Consider the following 20,287-nt stretch of genomic DNA (forward strand, 5'->3'; position numbering starts at 1 on the left):
CTTGCATACGTCTGTGTGTGGTGGTTCTTGAAGCACTGACTCCAGCTGCAGTCCACTCTTTGTGAATCTCCCCCACAGCTTTGAATGGCTTTTGTTTCACAATCCTCTCCAGGGTGCGGTTATCCCTATTACTTGTACACTTTTTTCTACCACATCTTGTCCTTCCCTTCACCTCTCTATTAATGTGCTTGGACACAGAGCTCTGTGAACAGCCAGCCTCTTTAGCAATGACCTTTTGTGTCTTGCCCTCCTTGTGCAAGGTGTCAATGGTTGTCTTTTGGACAACTGTCAAGTCAGCAGTCTTCACCATGATTGTGTAGTCTACAGAACTACACTGAGAGACCATTTAAAGGCTTTTGTAGGTGTTTGAGTTAATTAGCTGATTAGAGTGTGGCACCAGGTGTCTTCAATATTTAACCTTTTCACAATATTCTAATTTTCCGAGATACTGAATTTGGGACTTTCATTAGTTGTCAGTTATAATCATCAAAATTAAAAGAAATAAACATTTGAAATAAATCAGTCTGTGTGTAATGAATGAATCTAATATACAAGTTTCACTTTTTGAATGGAATTACTGAAATAAATCAACTCTGTCATGATATTCTAATTTTATGACTGGCACCTGTATACTGGAGTTACACCAAGGACCAGGAAGCACTTTTGTACAATATTAGTATTCTAAAGATTATTATAAGTAATTATTAAAAGTAACTATATACTTTACCTTAATAAACCATCCATCATCTCACCCTATGCAGGGTCAATATTTGCAAGCCTATTCCAGTAACAATGAGCAATGCTACTTCACAATGGCTGGGACAACAGCAAATCCCAAGGAAACACGGTGACTGCAGCTCAACTTGCCAACCTATCAGCTCAAACATACGCATTTTATTTTAAACATCTGCTGCGGTTGGCTGGTGCCCTGTCTGGGGATTTGTTCCTGCCTTGCATCCTGTGTTGGCTGGGATTGGCTCCAGCAGACCATCCGTGACCCTGTAGTTAGGATATAGCGGGTTGGATAATGGATGGATGAACCAAGACATCGGAAGAAGGTAAGAGTCTTGATCCTGCAGTTGTGAAGGCATACAGTGTAATCAATAGTTTAATTTATGGTTTGTTAAATAATGCTTTTTGTTTCCACACAGTCTTACACAAACTGTATGTTTCACATTGATCTGCACTGTAAAATCTAGCAACATATTTGTATTTTCTTTTGGTAAACTACTGGCAATTTAACAATGGCCTTTGTATTTTGTTTTAAGACCTACTCTGAAGTAAACAAGCAAAGACATTACAGGTAACAAGATACTTTTCTTGAGGAAACAACTGTTTTGCTGAAATAATATATTTTTTGAAACAATAAAAATAATATACAAATCATCTATAACAAAGGCAAAAACAGAAGCTCTATTGCTATTTTGAATGTAACTGAGAATTCAATAAAGTATGGCAACTCATTGTCACCAAAAATGCTTGTATTTAAATCCAAGATCCTTAAGAACCACCCAGGACCAAGACTTTATTATAAAAAGGTTATAATAAAAACGCACACAATTAAAAGACCATTCTAAAAGCACACACACATCATATTTCTGAGATACACTCATTTGGTGGTTCTAGCCAGGGAGTTATTAATTCCTTGTGACCGATCATATTATTCAGTAATGCTTTACTCTTATATTTCTATGCCTTGCATGGAACTTTTTTTTTTTAACATAAACAAATGAAGGACCCCCAAGGACATATCTAAAACCTCATACCTAGAAACCGGACCTGGAGTTCAGCTACTTTAAGTTGGCATAATGTCCCACCACAACATCATGCCAATCTGGTACTTACATGAAATAAAGAAGCATGCTATTAGGATAAATAAGCACATTCACTATTTATTTTTGGCAAACTTTAGAAAAGGTTAAAGCCTCCAGCAAAGTGGGCCATTAACATTTTAGGTGTCACTAATATTTAAAATGTTTGCTTCTTACTACAAATGGGAATGTTGTAGATATGACAAATAGCAAGGTAGAAAGATCAATTTAAGTAGAAACATACCTTTTGAAAAACACAATGCTGTAACAACTACTGCCTTAAACTTCCGAAATGCATAAAGCCTATTACTGACTCACCATTTTCAAAGTCAAACATGTCAGGTGAAGATCATGTTATACATATCATGGCATTTCACGCTTTTCCACAATTGGTAAATCCATTGTCCAATAATCTGAAAAGGTGTACAAGATTATTGAACTATAATTTCAACAAGGTTATAATAAAAAAAAACACACACACACAATTGAAAGACCATTCTTAAAGCACAAACACATAATATTTCTGAGATACATATGCTAGCAAATGAAGAAATCTGAGGAAAGCAATTGCCCGCACAGTGCATTCAAGTCACCTAAGCAGGTTTACAAGGACCTAAGACAAATGTTCCTTGAAGTTCAAAATACAGAAAGATTTTTTTTTTAATATAAAAATTAGATTTTTTTTTTTTTAAACAACATCACTTTGAACCATGAGATATATACATACTGTATATAAATAAATAAAGCACTAAAAGCAAGCCTTAACAGGCATAATTAAATAAGGAACTGGGGTGTATGAACAGAACTATTTTCTAGGAGCTCATAAATACAAGAGAGGTCTATAAACCAGCCCCGGTGAAAAAAGCAGCACATGTACGCTCCCTTTTTAAAAATCTGTAGCGTGATTTGTTTTTTTTTTTTTTTTAAATAAGTCATGACTTGTAAGACCCTTAAAATAAAACTGAGCAGAAAAACTCAGGAGGTTCATTGTGATTTAACATCATCGCATGTTAAAAGAGTAAATTGTATGTATACATTGCTAAACATATGCAATTGAGTTCATATATTCCATTTTTCCAAGTGGAAAAGTCCATTATTAGAGACAGGATTGGCATCAAAACGGATCTCTCTCACTTGTCAGTTTTGATTACACCATTTTCATGTTTCCTGTAGCAATGCAGGGATTTTCACAGAGTGGTAAATGAAAATTCACAATGGTTGGGAACCAAGTGGCTTGGGAATCAAGGGAGATAGCAAAACATAAGAAACAAATACGAGCAGATATCATGCTCAGGATGTCAATCATTATTAAGTCTGTATTGTAGTCTAATAAGACAGATACAAAATAAAGAGTGCAGCTAGCCTGATCGGAAAGAAATAAATATTAAAAACACAAACACAACAGTAATTGCACATTTTGAACAAACCAATACTGTCATAAGGGCTCAGCATCTGTCTGTCCAAGAACACCTGTGTCTGCTAATATACAGTAAATTTCATTACGCTTCTGTTGAGACTTGCTATGAAATTGCAGTGTTTTAAGGTACAGTTTCAAAAGCCAGAGTCTGAAGAGCAGCAAAGTGACTTCAGGGGATGCCATCTTTCCTCTGACAGCACTGGGATGGAGGCACATTCCAATCATACACATAGGAAAGTCGCAATTTGATTTCTTCCTTGCACAATCGACCTTCTTTGATTAGAGTTTGGTGCTTTTCTAACATGTCCTCGATACTCTGTTTGTGAGTCACAACATACTTGTTGTTGCAGCCTCTGGATTTGTATTCAGTATCAAACCTGGTGTCGTGCACACGATGGACATCCACCGGTGCCAACCAGGCTCCTAAAGAGACATCTTCACTTTGCCAAGTCTTGAGGTAATCTTTAGCAATTCGGATATAATGTACAAGGTCAGCAGACAAAATGTAACCACCACCTAGTGCATAGGGCAAATAATAATCACAGAGGAGCCAAGTACTCTCCTTCCACTTGCCAGCAGACTTCACACGACCCCGTCCTGAGAAGAAACCCCAATACAGCTTTTTGGGCTCTTTGGATCGAAGTTCTTCTTTAAGAACATCAACTCGAGCAAAAGTGTCATCATCAGCCTTTAGAACAAAACTGAAATCCACATGCTGATCTAACCAGGAGTACATCTGAATCAGCTTGATGGTCAAATTTTCATAAGAATCCTTCAGGTCTGGGAGAAATAGGAGGTCGTGATGTCTAGCGTTCTCCAAGTTAAGGTTCTGAACATCCTCTGCAGCAAGACCATTCGTTCCCACAACAAATCGGCAAAGAATCTCAGGGTCCCGACTGGACAGCCATGTACTTCGGATGATGCTGCGTCTCTCTGTATATTTAGGCCCTGTGGTGATCAGCACCACTAGAAAGGCAGACAGCTCCTTCAACTGTTCTACCTGCTGCAAGCCATTTTCTTTTTTCTCAGCATGGTGTGGGAACTCTGGACCAGGGAGTTTCAGGGTTTCAGAGGTACATTTAGCTAAATATAAAACAACCACAGCAAAAAGTGAGAGGCTGGCAATCCAAAAAGTAGTTTTGTGTCGACACACAAGTCGTATGAAATTCATTCTGCAGAGTTGGATCATATACTTTCACTGAAAGAGAAAAAGAAAGTGAGAAGTGGCAAACCAAATCACTACAGCCATTCACAGTACGCTATAAACAGATATATCTCCCTCTCTGAAAACATCAAGTTCAACAGCAGCTGCAGCACTAACTATAAAAGGAAAGCTGAAAGCAACATATTATACAGAGATCACTCTTGTTTTGCTGCAGCTCTAAATCTTGTGTCATCTAGCAGGACAAAGAGGAGGCTTTGTGGACATGGCACAATGACAAGTCATGTCAGACTGTTTCCAATAAATGTACAAATGGTTTGTGTTTCATTTACTGCCGAATTTCATGAGCTCACAGAGAGCTTTTGATACATGCCAGGCCACTGTACTGAATTAAAGACTGGGGAATTGTCAACTTACTCATTAACCAAGCCAGGAAACTTAATAAGATCACTGCTTTCTATCATTTGTACTACAAAATGCTGGACCTGAAATCAAGTCTAGTATTGAACACTTGTTCACCATTTACAATGATTGTTCTAAAGAACAATGTTGCAAATGCCCCTTGAAATCAACAGTTAGCACAACTTTTTTCTCTAATGATTTTAGTTATTCAGAGTTTAATCATACGTTCTAAAATTTAAATTTTTGAAAGTTGTATTTTGAATGTTGGAACTACAGTGGCTTGCAAAAGTATTCGGCCCCTTGAACTTTTCCACATTTTGTCACATTACAGCCACAAACATGAATCAATTTCATTGGAATTCCACGAGAAAGACCAATACAAAGTGGTGTACACTTGAGAAGTGGAACAAAAATCATACATGATTCCAAACATTTTTTACAAATAAATAACTGCAAAGTGGGGTGTGCGTAATTATTCAGCCCCCTTTGGTCTGAGTGCAGTCAGTTGCCCATAGACATTGCCTAATGAGTGCTAATGACTAAATAGAGTGCACCTGTGTGTAATCTAATGTCAGTACAAATACAGCTGCTCTGTGACGGCCTCAGAGGTTGTCTAAGAGAATATTGAGAGCAACAACACCATGAAGTCCAAAGAACACACCAGACAGGTCAGGGATAAAGTTATTGAGAAATTTAAAGCAGGCTTAGGCTACAAAAAGATTTCCAAAGCCTTGAACATCCCACGGAGCACTGTTCAAGCGATCATTCAGAAATGGAAGGAGTAGGGCACAACTGTAAACCTACCAAGACAAGGCCGTCCACCTAAACTCACAGGCCGAACAAGGAGAGCGCTGATCAGAAATGCAGCCAAGAGGCCCATGGTGACTCTGGACGAGCTGCAGAGATCTACAGCTCAGGTGGGGGAATCTGTCCATAGGACAACTATTAGTCGTGCGCTGCACAAAGTTGGCCTTTATGGAAGAGTGGCAAGAAGAAAGCCATTGTTAAATGAAAACCATAAGAAGTCCCATTTGCAGTTTGCCACAAGCCATGTGGGGGACACAGCAAACATGTGGAAGAAGGTGCTCTGGTCAGATGAGACCAAAATGGAACTTTTTGGCCAAAATGCAAAACGCTATGTGTGGCGGAAAACTAACACTGCACATCACTCTGAACACACCATCCCCACTGTCAAATATGGTGGTGGCAGCATCCTGCTCTGGAGGTGCTTCTCTTCAGCAGGGACAGGAAAGCTGGTCAGAGTTGATGGGAAGATGGATGGAGCCATATACAGGGCAATCTTGGAAGAAAACCTCTTGGAGTCTGCAAAAGACTTGAGATTTGGGCGGAGGTTCACCTTCCAGCAGGACAACGACCCTAAACATAAAGCAAGGGCAACAATGGAATGGTTTAAAACAAAACATATCCATGTGTTAGAATGGCCCAGTCAAAGTCCAGATCTAAATCCAATCGAGAATCTGTGGCAAGATCTGAAAACTGCTGTTCACAAATGCTGTCCATCTAATCTGACTGAGCTGGAGCTGTTTTGCAAAGAAGAATGGGCAAGGATTTCAGTCTCTAGATGTGCAAAGCTGGTAGAGACATACCCTAAAAGACTGGCAGCTGTAATTGCAGCAAAAAGTGGCTCTACAAAGTATTGACTCAGGGGGCTGAATAATTACGCACACCCCACTTTTCAGTTATTTGTAAAAATTATTTGGAATCATGTATGATTTTCGCTCCACTTCTCACGTGTACACCACTTTGTATTCTTTCACGTGGAATTCCAATAAAATTGATTCATGTTTGTGGCTGTAATGTGACAAAATGTGGAAAAGTTCAAGGGGGCCGAATACTTTTGCAAGCCGCTGTATCAATGCAGAACAGGTTGCACACTAGTGATCAGCTTTTAATTTAATAACTTTAAAATAATGACAAAAACAAAGGATCTGGATTTTTCCTTGTACCCAAAGTAGGACAAACTGGGCACTGCCCATTCTGTCAGGCTTTCAGAGGCACAATAGGCCTGTTAAAGATAGCAGAATTAAAAGGGGTGCAGTTGCAAACCCTCCAACCTGCTTTCCTGAAGGAATGGTGGAGTAGCTCGTACCAAAAATTTATCCTGAACTTCTGATGACAAAGGTGTAAATCAGTGATGTGTTGACATCTTTGCAGAGGCACCTTAAGACAAAAGGTTGCCAAGTATATATTAATCTTAGGCTTTTAACTAAGACCTGAAACAGCATGCATGTGATGGACAAAATTATACAACTATGAGCAGGTACTGGTTGTGTGTCTGGAAGTGACCTTGATCCAATCACCCGAAGTCTTCCTTCAAAATCTAGCTGCATTCTCTGAACCTAAAAAGCTGATGAGTCACTGTCTCTTTGGGGGAACATAAAGCTGCCAATCTCTTCTCTTTGAGGACCTGAAAGCTGAGATACATTTTGGCAAAGCAAGCTCTGTGCCAGTAAACAAGTCCAGTTGGAAATGACTGAGAAGCAGCCATTACTACAAGAAGAGAACTTAAGCATCTAAATCTTGTTACCATGTCTATAATCTTTGCGTTTACCAATATATTGAAATTTTTCTGTGTCTTAAAACAAGTGTCCTTCAGTTACCTTGATAAAAGTCTAATGACAGGAGAGGAGGAGGAGGTTGAGAGCATGCGTGGATTACAGCACATTGTCACACCCACCACACGAATTGGGATCCGAGTGTGTGCAACGGGTAAAGGTAAAGAAAATCAAGCAGAAGCCTTACCAGATTATTCAATTACCAGTAATGTCAATGACAAAATGGGTAATTAATTGAATAATCTAAAGTGGATAAAAATGAAAAATAATAGACTTGGAGCTGGTAGTGGTAACATCTTCATTTAATGCTTCTTATTGTTAAGAACTCTAACATTTGAAGCCAAATTATTTTTAGATTAAGGTGTCAAATTTAATACGGCTAAGTGTTCTCTGCAAAGTAGTTTGGTTCCCTGTACAGCTGATTAATACACTGAGGTATGACCTCTTGACACATTAAGACACTGAAACTGCAGGCTCTAATAAAACAATGACCTCAAACACTTTAACTGTTTGCCGGTTTATAAAAAGCAACAATTTACGTGCTAAGACTAATGCCTTTAAACTAACACAAAATATCCTTTAAAAAAGGTTTTATAAATATTGCAAAAAGATAAAACCAGAATAGAATAATTCCACTAAGATTAATCTAATTTTGATAATAAGTTGTTGCTGCATACTTTTAAAAAAATCTAAAACTTTGTTCATTCATTTGTAGGGTTGAGTGATGGCCAAAAACATTTTCCTGCTCACCAGCTCCCTGCTAGACAACTTCACTGATGATGGCATTTGCAATTTTTAGCACTCAGAAGCCTTTGCGAGGGGTTGAATATCTCCTGAACCAATAAGGTTTTTTGAATAATTCCAAGGGTTTGAAGTAATTAAGTGCATAAAAATTGCCTTTTCTCAGTTGCATCTCTCACAACAAAAATCCAAACTGCCCCCAAAAGCAATATCAACACAAGAACTGCTTCATGAAATGGGTTTCCACGGCTGATGAGCTGCACTCAAGCATAAGACAACAACGTATGTGCAATTCCAAGAGTCAGTTGTAGCGGTGTCACGCATTGGACTCTGTAGTAGTGGAAAAATTTTCTCTGGAATGATGAATCACACTTCATTATCTGGCAGTCCAATGGACGAATCTGGGTTTGGCAGATGCCAGGAGAAAATTACCTTCCAGACTGCATAAACAAGTGTTGCAGTAGGGGGATTACTGAGACATGCAGCAAGACCAAACGATCTCCCTTTCACAAGAATAGAGGCAACTGTGTTTACTAAGTACTCGGCTGTCTTACTGATTGTAGGCAGCAATGAAGTACACTCAACATTATGCCTACTGTAAAGTTTGGTGGTGGAGGAATAATGGCTTGGGGTTGTTTTTCAGGGTTTGGGCAAGGCCTAGTAAATGTCTTATTAAAACAGGCCTTGTGGTTTGGTGCTTCGGGTGTATGATTAAGCAACTGTGGTAAAGCACAAACACAGTGGATGTGGATGTACATCGGAAAAGCTTAGTACTAATGCCCAGTCACTCCAATGTGTACTTTCGATTTCAGGTTTTCAAAAGAGTTGTGTTAAACAGAAACACCTTTGTTTTGAGGTTTGTTCAGGTTGGTCATTCAATTCATTTATCAAGCAAGTGAAATATCATATAGTTGGGGAAAGATGACAAGGCTTCTCTCAGAACACAAACCCAAGTCATTCTGTCACAAGGATTGAGATTAGTTTTGTTAAACAAACAGGGAAAAATCAAGAAAAGGACTCTTATGAGTACACACTACCATAACACATACCAGTGGAGCAGGTGAGACTACGAATGAACTTGCTTAAGGAGGTGGGAGAGGTAACATTATCATTCAATATTTCTTTTTAAACTTGTTAAATGCTTTTACATTTAAAGACAACTTCTTTGTGGATTAAGGTGCCAAATCAAATATGGCTGAGGAGATCCTGCAAAGAACTTAAGTCTCTTCTTTGGCTGATTCATACAGTATATTATGCCCACTGATGCAAAACCAGGCTCTTCTCATGACCCTGGTTTAGAAAAAAAAAAATCGGATCAGAAAATGGCTATAGAGATGATTCATAAAAAAATTCATTTGAATACAAACATGTAATATTGTTTCAAAGAGGAATCACAAAAAAGTGCATTTTCCAAATAAAGCAAAGATGGTGATGGAAAACAGCAAATTAATGTATTTCCTGAAGAAACAAGAAGTTCTAAACCATTTGCTTTTTTTCACTTATCTTTGCAAATAGCAGCATTCATATTATTTCAACAAATATATCTTATTTTCTTTAAAATTTGCTGAAGTGCCTCGTTTCCAGCATTTTATTTTGAATTTTTTAAATTCCAGTGGAAACAAATCACACCTGAATCTTACAACTGCCATTTACAGTAATTGTGACTATTACAATCTTGGCAGGCTACTGGATTGCTAATATAAAAGTTTTCCCAGTACATTTTCTTCACAATCATGCAGAAATGATGACGTGCCAAGAAAAAATGTATCTGACTCAGCTTGACCCTCCAGCAGCACAGTATGGTGTGTTTGCATGTGTGGGTAGTGTAGTGGGTGCCCACTCTCTAAATATCCTATGTATCGCATTAACTCATTACTATGAACCAGGCAAAAAGAAGCAAGTGAAGGACACACACTGAGGATCCTGGGAGAATGATTGCAATCAATCATATGTATATACCAATCAAATTATATGAAGAATCATAATGTGGACATAGGTAACTTTATATTTTTTATATAAAAGCACAGTTAGTGACCTGAATACACCTGTAATGGGCTGATGATGGGGCCCAGCATTCAGGTCCCCCACCCCCACCCCTCAGACTATGAAATCCTATGTCTACAATGTTCTCCTTCCACTTGTGTAAAAAATATTGGACACAAGCAAAATTAGCGCCAAGTAAAGGATGTGCGAGATTTGATTGTATGTGCAGTTTCACCCTCACGTATTAGCCTAGCACCTTACGCTATAGAAATAATGGACCACCGTTCTAACATCTGTACAAGAAGCCTGGCACCTCTAAAATGTTCAGAGGAAATGCTGAATGATGCATCTGTTTAAATGATTGAAACAGAAGGTAGAGACGCATAAGTCAGTTCCCGCATACGAGGCGATTCACACCGGGCGCCCACGCTGCAGGAGGTAACAATGAGCCGCTTACCTTTCACAATGCAGTGCTTAAGAGTGGTGCGTCAGAAAAGCCCCCGCTGTTTTGACAGGCAGGCCCTGGAAGCAGCCCTCTGTCCAAGAACGGCATTACTGCTGAAGATGTTACGGTCTGCTTCCTCGAGTTCATCTGTCCCGAGGAAATATTTAGATGAAGCAGGAGCTCCACCAAGAACAAGAGTACTGTCAGTCTCACACTGCGCATACCCCTCCTGCCCGACCTCACAGTGAAGTGGCAGTGGGTGTTGACGCATGGCTAGCTAGTGCCCGCCCTAAACCGGTAGTGATGTCATTATTGAACGGGAACGCGCCAAGAGACTGCGCCTTTAGGTAATGTGCGCGCGGGCTCGTCGCGGTCCGCCTTTGCAAGGATAGTGGGCAGTAACATCGACAGAGAACGAGGAGGTGGATACAAGTTTATTTTTTTAATACATTTTTTTTATATAAAACAAATCTGAAAAATTATACTCATGAAAATTGTTTAAATTGTGAATAGTTATTTTATTGGCAATTCTGAACACAATAAAAATATCATTTGAATGTTTCTATCATGTCACATTCAAGTACAAAATTCAAAAGAAATATAATTAAAATGGAAAAAATTACACAATTTATTTATGTAAACAATATTTTTCTAAATCAATTTATCATAAAAATATTTAGTCAATTAATATTTAAAAATATATATGTAAAGAAAAAAACATACAACATATCTATCTTCTATAGTTTTTGTCACTTCTTTGGTGGTTTGTACACTTCCCCTGGTGCGTCCCTATGAATTATCCAGCTGTAGACTGCCACAACATATTGACATCCTAACGACCCATGTACCTGATATCCTGATGGCATCTTTCACATTGCTCATCACTCACGGCTTCAAGATTTTCACAGAACAATTCCAAAAGCAAATCCAAAAAGTGAACTATGAGACTCACGTTGCAACCCAATTTTCTTAAAATTAACTAATAACTTTATCACAATTTCTTCATAATTTGGGTTGTTATTGTTAGATAGATAGATAGATAGATAGATAGATAGATAGATAGATAGATAGATAGATAGATAGATAGATAGATAGATAGATAGATAGACATGTATGGGACTATACAATATCTAGATAACTAAATATTCACACACACTGTGGTCTGAACACACACTAGAATGACTCAAATTGAAGAAAATTAAAAACTTCTGCTGAATCATTTGTTGGTTGAAAGTGCTGTGACTGTGTCAGAGAGAGGATGTGCAGCATTGCTCATAATGGCACTCAGTTTTGTTTTAATTCTCTCCTTTAGTTATCTACAGTCTCCAGAGAGTGTTCTATAACTGAGCCAATCCTTTTGATAAGTCAATTGATTCAGTGGCTTCTCTTGAATTAATGTTACCAGCCCAGCACCCTATAGCATAGAAAATTGCAGTGACCATCACAGAGTTGTAGAAAACGTAAATGATGTCACTAAACACATTAAAGGATTGCAGTCTACTAAGAAGAAAAAAAAGAAAAAGCCTGCTCTGCCACCCCACTCTGTAAAAAAGAAGGTGACTAGAGAACCTCTAGTCATTATAGCTTTGGTAATAGATTGGCCCTCCTCGGGAGGATTTATGAAGCCAGGTGGTGAAAGCCAGATGACTAGATGGAATATAAAAACCATGTTGGAAATGTGAAGAACCTGTCAAGTAGCAAAAGAGATGAGAAACTATAAAATTGACATGCTTGGCATCAGTGAAACAAGATGGACACAATCTGGGCAGAGGAGACTCAACACAGGATAAATGCTGTTATATTCTGGACACAAATACGAAAATGCTCCACACAGCTAGGGAGTGGCACTGATATTATTTAGAATGACACAAAAAGCTCTCAAGGAATGGGAAGCATATGGCCCGAGGATTTTTACAGCCTCCTTTCAAACCAAACACAAGAAAATCTGCTTGAACATAGCCCGGTGCTGCACCCCTACTAATGACAGGGAGGAGACTTCTAACGAAGAGTTTTATAATAAACTGCAATCATTGGTGAAAAAATATCCAGAGAGAGACATCAATATTATTATGGGGGATTTCAGCACTGATTGGAAGTGGTAATATAGGACATGAAGACATAATGGGGAGACACGGACTAGGAGACATGAATGAAAATGGTGACAGATTCGCTGCTTGGTGTGCCTCAAATTGCCTGGTTATCAGTGGAACAGAACACACACACAACAAAAAATCAGATAGACCACATCTGCATAAATAAGAAATTTAGAAGATCCTTGCTGGATGAGAAGTGAGAAGTGGAGCAGATGAGGCATTAGACCATCACCTCCTTCTAGGTAAATTTCAACTGAAACTGAAAACGTACTGGATGTCGGCATTAACAACATGGCACAAATACAATGTAGGATGTGTTAAGGACATACTGCAGTCTGTGTGCTTTTGGCATCAGTGGCCTTTAAACCTTGTCATGGAAAAACTCTCTAGAATAGTTGCCCACATCAGAGAAGGCAGTCTTTTCCTACCACAACAGCAAGATATAGCTCATTCTAATGGTCCTATTATCACTGAACCTTCAATAAAAATGTCATCAAGTCTATCTTAGTAAATAAATTCACAGTTTCATTCAAACTTCTATTCTGTCATTTAAGAGTGACTGTTCCAATAAAAATACTGTCACTTTCCAGTTAGAGACCATGTACTGCAACTTACTCGTCTGAATGCATGGTGCTTCTTGCCAGTCCACCATGTGTCTCTCTGGTTTTCAGGAATAGGTTGTTTAGATTCTACAACTCTAATTTGCCCTCTAGCACCCCTAGCATCTCTACTGTTTCCGACTAGGCTACGGCCTTTTGTTCTCTGTCATGTTGCTGACAGTGGATTTAGTTTGTGGGATAGAATGAAAGTCCCTTTCTAACCAAAAGGATCTGGGACAGATAATCATTATGTTTTTGTCCTTTATTGGGTTGTCTTTTTTGGGGGTGCACTGTGCCATCAAAGGAGCACTATTGCCCCTACCAAACCATTTGCCATCTATCTACACAACACTTTACATATATAAACTGCTAATAAATTTATAAGGCATTCCTCCAAGTTCAATGTGCACAGCAGCACCATTATATTAGGGTTTTTTTTTTTTTTTTTGCATTGAAATTTACATGTGTGCCTGACTGTTCAGTAAAAAGTAATCAGCCATAACGTTGAGAAACAAGTTCCAGACCCTGGAAGAACTGGGAGAAGATGAAACAGGGGAGAATCTTGAAACCAGGTGGAAGAAAATACAAGAGACAGTGACATCAGCATGCCAGGAAGTACTGGGTCTCAAGAAACAGCAACACAAGAAACTGATCTCAGTAGACAGCATATGCAAGGTCCAGGGAAGGAAAGAAAAGAAAGCAGTAGTGAACAAGAGCCGAACAAGAACAAAGAAGGAAAAGGTTCAAGCTGAATATGCAGAAGCCAATAGAGCAGTGGAGAAGAGCATCAGGGCAGATAAACGGAATTATGTGGACAGCCTGGCAACAAAAGCAGAGATAACAGCAAAAAAAGGCAAGATGAAAGAACTCTATGACATCCCTAAGAAACTGTCTGGAAGGTACAAGTCCAAAAGACCAGTCAAGGACAAAGAGGGAAAATCAATAACCGGAAATGAGCAGCAAGAAAAGAAGTAGATGGAGCACTTTGAGAAATGTCTGAACAGACCGGCACCACTAAATCCTCCCAAAGTTGGTGTAGCCCATATGGATCTGCCTATAAACTGCAACAAACCAACATGGGTAGAAATTTAGGGAAGCAATCAAACAACTTAGAAATGGGAAAGCAGCTGGACCAGTCAACATCCCCGCAGAGGCACTAAAGACAGATATAATAACCACAGTAGTGACTGCTGTAACTTCCTTCATTTATCTGAGAATTTCTGCAAGTGACATGCCCAGGTGTTGTATTTATATTCTGAAGTGTACAGAGTTAAGAGAAAGGTGACAGGACTGTTTCTTGTGGTACGTCCGTGTTGTTCACATCTGTATTAGAACAGAGAGGACATCATAGGTTCATCTACTGGCATATCTCTGAGCTGACCCTTTAACAGGGATGGATGGATAGTCCTGAAGGAACTGGAGAAATCTCAAAACATAATCCTCACAGTGCTCCATCTTTGTCCAGGTGAGAATAAGCCTTGTGGAGCAGAGAGATAATTGCTTCATCCACTCCAATCTTTGTCTGATAGGCAAACTGCAGTTGATCCATGTGGTCTACCATAAGAGGACTCATGTAGTCCAGCCCCTCAAAGGTCTTAATGATGTAAGAGTTAAGTGACACTCATCTGTAGTCAATAGGTGAGGAGGTGCCTGCTTTGTTTAGAACAGGAACAATGCCGGATGTTTTCCACAGCAGTGGTACTTTCTAAAGCCTTACAGACAGACTGAACTAGTGACAGAGGACACTGCAAAGTTGGTTAGCACAGGTCTTCAGAACTTGAGGACTGACTACATCAGTTGTCTCCTAACTTGGCCTTCATAATATGTGATTTACACCACTTATACATTCTGTTGTTTTATCTGTGTTTTTAATTATGGCTGATTGCTTTTTACTGAACAATGAGGCACACATGTACATTTCAATGCAAAAAAACCCTAATATAATGGGGCTGCTGTGCACATTGAACTTGGAGGAATGCCTTAAGATAAAATGATAATTCAGTTGTTCATAGCATATATACTTTTTTATACAGAGAACATCCATCCTGCTATAAATTTATTAGCAATTTATATATGTAAAGTGTTGTGTAGATAGATGGCAAATGGTTTGGTAGGGGCAATGATGCTCCTTTGGTGGCACAGTGCACCCCCAAAGAAGACAACCCAATAAAGGACAAAAACATAATGATTATCTGTCCCAGATCCTTTTGGTTAGAAAGGGACTTTCATTCTATCCCACAAACTAAATCCACTGTCAGCAACATGACAGAGAACAAAAGGCCGTAGCCTAGTCGGAAACAGTAGAGATGCTAGGGGTGCTAGAAGGCAAATTAGAGTTGTAGAATCTAAACAACCTATTCCTGAAAACCAGAGAGACACATGGTGGACTGGCAAGAGGCACCATGCATTCAGACCAGTAAGTTGCAGTACATGGTCTCTAACTGGAAAGTGGCAGTATTTGTATTGGAACAGTCACCCTTAAATGACAGAATAGAAGTTTGAATGAAACTGTGAATTTAATTACTAAGATAGACTTGATGACATTTTTATTGAAGGTTCAGTGATAATAGGACCATTAGAATGAGCTATATCTTGCTGTTGTGGTAGAAAAAGACTGCCTTCTCTGATATGGGCAACTATTCTAGAGAGTTTTCCATGACAAGGTTTAAAGGCCACTGATGCCAAAAGAACACAGACTGCAGTAGGCAAGACAGCTGGGGCAAAGACTCTTTGCTAGGAGGAAGATAAGGCTTGAATTTGAGTCAGGCCTGGGATGAGGCCAGAGAATGCTTTGTTGGCACTTGGAGGTGGGAAACCCTTATTAGCTGGACAACTCTTTAGGAAGACATACTTCTATTATGTTATGCACTCCTGGTCGCTGTTCCTCCCTTCTGTATTTTAAATAAAATTCTCAGGGAATGTGGATTCCTTGGCATTATTCCAGGTATGGAGAGACACCAGAGGTTTTGCCTTTGTTTCATTTTGCAAGAGGTTTTTCAAAGCTATTGGAAAAGAGTTCAAATAAATATTATACTGTATTTTTCATTTACAGAGGGAGCTGCCAGGCAGTAGGAAAAGAGAAAGGCCTAAGAGGAGGTTTATGGATGTGGTGAGAAAGGGCATGCAGGTGTAGGGTGTAACAGAGCAAGATGCAGAGGACAAGAAGATATGGAAACAGATGATTTGCAGTGGCAACCCCTAATGGGAGCAGCAGAAAGAAGAAGCAGAAGAAGAAGAAAGACTGATTTTTTCATAACTGCTTAATTCAATACAGTACAGGATTATTTCTTTCTTTACCAAAAGAGTTGTGTACAGAGACATATACTGTAGTTGATACAGAAACCTTGACAACCTGGATGATATATTGGAACAGTTTCGCTATTAGCTAAACAAATGAGCCTGATGGACTGAATGGTCTCCTTCTTGTTTGTCAAATTTCTTTTGTTCTTATGGATTTTCCATAAGCACTGGATTCAAAGGCAGAACACAGACCTTGATGTGCCACTCATTTGCACTCTCATATCAACAGTTCACTGACCAGTTTAGAATTGTAATCAGCCCATCCTGCACAAATTGGAATGTGACAGGAATCCTATGTTTTAAAGCAAAATCCATCTTTACACAGACAGAGAATCAGGTCAGGTCAGTTTGGGAAACATGCACTTGAACAGCGTGTTGCTGCACCCACTATATGACGAACAGCTCAGGATCCTGGTTGGCAACCCTCAGGTAGACACGTGGTCCAGTCCTACCCTCCAGAAATGACCATCTATTTGCCACAGCCAGGTGTTACATGGGCGTCCCCTTGGCCTGGTCCAGCCACTTGGATACTCAACAATGAGAACGGATCACGTTCGGGGAATCGCGCCACATGGCCATAGTGCCATAACTGACACTCCCTCACAATGCAGATAATGTGCCTCATTCAGGACTCCATGGGCAACAGCTCACTCAACAAAAAGTCAAACCAGTAGTACCCAAGAATTTTCCGAAGAGAGACAGTACCAAAGGAGTCCAGTCTTCGTCTCAGGTCACTGGATAGCATCTGTGTCTCGTAACCATATAACATGACAGGAAACACCACGATTCTAAAGACTTGGACCTTCGTCCTTTTGCACAGATATCAGGAGCGCCACACTACTTTCTAGTGACCTCATGACTCCTCCATGCTCTCCCAATCCATCTATTGACTTTATAGGAAGAGTCACCACAACAACAACAACAACATTTATTTATATAGCACATTTTCATACAAAAGAATGTAGCTCAAAGTGCTTTACATAATGAAGAATAGAAAAATAAGAGACACAGTAAGAAAATAAAACAAGTCAACATTAATTAACATAGAATAAGAGTAAGGTCCAATGGCCAGGGGACAGAAAAACAAAAAAACTCCAGACGGCCAGAGAAAAAATAAAATCGGCAGGGATTCCAGGCCATGAGACCGCCCAGTCCCCCCTGGGCAATCTACCTAACATAAATGAAACAGTCCTCTTTGTATTTATGGTTTTCACGGAAGGACTTGATGATGATGATGATGATCACGTGGACTTCTGGCTTTTAGTTCATCAATGCTGGGGCATCATGGTGCTTTGAGTAGGTTGGTGATGGTGCAGGCCGCCACCACAGAGAAACCGGAAAAAGAAACAAGAGAGAGTAGGGGTCAGTACGGATTTTAGAGCCACCATGAATAGTTATTATGATGAATTGAACATACAGAGTATCAGGATTAAGATAAAGTGAAGTTATGAGAAGGCCATGTTAAAGTAATGTGTTTTCAGCAGTGTTTTAAAGTGCTCCACTGTATTGTATGTGATAGGAATTCGCCAGGCTATTCCAGATTTTAGGTGCATAGCAGCAGAAGGCCGCCTCACCACTTCTTTTAAGTTTAGCTTTTGGAATTGTAAGGAGATACTCATTTGATGATCTAAGATTACGATTTGGAATATAATGTGTCAGACATTCCGATATATAAGATGGAGCGAGATTATTTAAGGCTTTGTAAACTATAAGCAGAATTTTAAAGTCAATTCTGAAAGACACAGGTAACCAGTGTAGTGACATCAAAACAGGAGAAATGTGTTTGAATTTTCTTTTCCTAGTTAGGATTCTAGCAGCTGCATTCTGCACTCGTTGCAAATGATTTATGTCTTTTTTGGGTAGTCCTGAGAGCAGTGCATTACAGTAATCTAATCGACTAAAAACAAAAGCGTGAATTAATTTCTCAGCATCTTTCAATGATATAAGAGGTCTAACTTTTGCTATATTTCTTAAGTGAAAAATGCTGTACTAGTGGTCTGATGAATATGTGATTTAAAATTCAGGTTACAGTCAACGGTTACCCCTAAGTTTTTTACTTGCTTCTTAACTTCCAATCCTAATGCGTCAAGTTTATTTCTGATAACCTCACTGAATCCGTTTTTGCCAATCAATAAAATTTCAGTTTTCTCTTTATTTAACTTGAGAAAATTACTATTCATCCATTCAGAAATACCAGTAAGACATTGTGTTATTGATTCGAGAGAGTCGGTATCATCAGGTGCTACTGATAAGTACAGCTGTGTGTCATCAGCATAGCTGTGGTAGCTCACGTTGTAACTTGAGATAATCTGACCTAACGGAAGCATGTATATTGAGAAGAGTAGCAGACCCAGGATAGAGCCTTGTGGAACCCCATATAGAATATCATGCGTCTTTGAGTTGTGATTACCACAACTAACAAAGAATTTTCTCCCTGCCAGGTAGGATTCAAACCAATTTAAGACACTGCCAGAGAGGCCCACCCATTGACTAAGGCGATTTCTAAGAATATTGTGATCAATGGTATCAAACGCGGCACTCAGATCGAGGAGGATGAGAACAGATAAATGGCCTCTGTCTGCATTTACCCGCAAGTCATTTACTACTTTAACGAGTGCAGTTTCTGTACTGTGATTTGTTCTAAAACCTGACTGAAATTTATCTAGAATAGCATGTTTACTTAAGTGGTCGTTTAACTGCATAATTACTGCCTTCTCTAGAATTTTACTTAAGAAGGGCAGGTTAGAGATGGGTCTAAAATTTTCAAAAGCAGAGGGGTCAAGATTATTTTTCTTGAGTAGGGTTTAACTACAGCAGTCTTAAGACAGTCTGGGAAAACCCCCGTATCTAATGACGAGTTTACTATGTCAAGGATATTATCAATAAGCGCGTCTGATACTTCCTTGAAAAACCTTGTTGGTATTGGGTCAAGGACGCAGGTGGAGGGTTTCATTTGAGAGATTATTTATGTAAATCAGGTAAATCTATCCTGGTGAAAGAATTGAATTTGTTTATAATGGAGTACTGGGGCTTAGGAGGTTCCACAGTGTTGGGGAGATGTACTATGTTATTTCTAATATCATTAATTTTTTGATTGAAAAATATAGCAATGTTCTCACAGGTTTCGCTGGAAGTATTATGGGGCATTCCTTTGTGTTACCTGGGTTTAGCAGATGATCAATTGTAGAAAATAGGACTCTGGGATTACTAGCATTGTTATTTATAATCTGAGAGAAATAGCAGCGCCTCTCAAGACGGACTGTGTTATTGTATTCTGTTATTTTAACCTTCAATATCTCATAATGGATAGTTAGTTTAGTTTTCCTCCATTTACACCAGAAGCATGAATGTCACTGCCGAGGTATGTAAACCTCTTGACAAGATCAACGCTCTCTCAAGAGACAGAAACACTGCTGATGGTTGTGCCCAAGAGGTCATTAAAAGCCTGGATCTTGGTTTTTATCCATACACTCACAAGCCCATACACTTACACCCCTCACTCAGTCTCTCAAGAGCCCCAATCAGAGCCTCCATTGACTCTGCGAAGATTACAGCATCGTACGCAAGTCAAGATCAGTGAATCTCTCTTCGCCAACAGATGCCCCACAGCTGATGGACCCCACAACCTTGACCAACACTCAGTCCATGGAAGCACTGAAAGGAGTAATAACAAGAACACACCCCGATGAACCCCAGAATCAACTGGGAAAAACGCAGAGGTTCTGCCTCCACTCTGCACAGCACTCACAGTACCAGTG

General features: G+C 39.3%; 1 protein-coding gene across 2 annotated transcripts; it reads right to left on the bottom strand.

Moving 5' to 3' along the window:
* Positions 1-1,872: 1,872 nt before the first annotated feature.
* b3galt6 (UDP-Gal:betaGal beta 1,3-galactosyltransferase polypeptide 6) lies at positions 1,873-10,820 on the bottom strand. Of its 2 annotated transcripts, none has more exons than XM_039755787.1 (2): positions 10,550-10,820; positions 1,873-4,426 (listed from the first exon to the last, which is right to left on the bottom strand). In XM_039755787.1, the coding sequence occupies exon 2, from the start codon at positions 4,415-4,417 to the stop codon at positions 3,398-3,400; it is 1,020 nt and encodes a 339-aa protein (XP_039611721.1). In that variant the 5' UTR covers positions 4,418-4,426; positions 10,550-10,820; the 3' UTR covers positions 1,873-3,397. The 2 variants fall into 2 exon arrangements, with proteins under 2 accessions (XP_039611721.1, XP_039611722.1); XM_039755788.1 differs by lacking the exon at positions 10,550-10,820 and adding an exon at positions 9,159-9,389.
* Between the last annotated feature and the right edge of the window lie 9,467 nt (positions 10,821-20,287).

This window comes from Polypterus senegalus, chromosome 6 (assembly GCF_016835505.1).
Source record: "Polypterus senegalus isolate Bchr_013 chromosome 6, ASM1683550v1, whole genome shotgun sequence".
Classification (NCBI taxonomy): Eukaryota; Metazoa; Chordata; class Cladistia; order Polypteriformes; family Polypteridae; genus Polypterus; species Polypterus senegalus.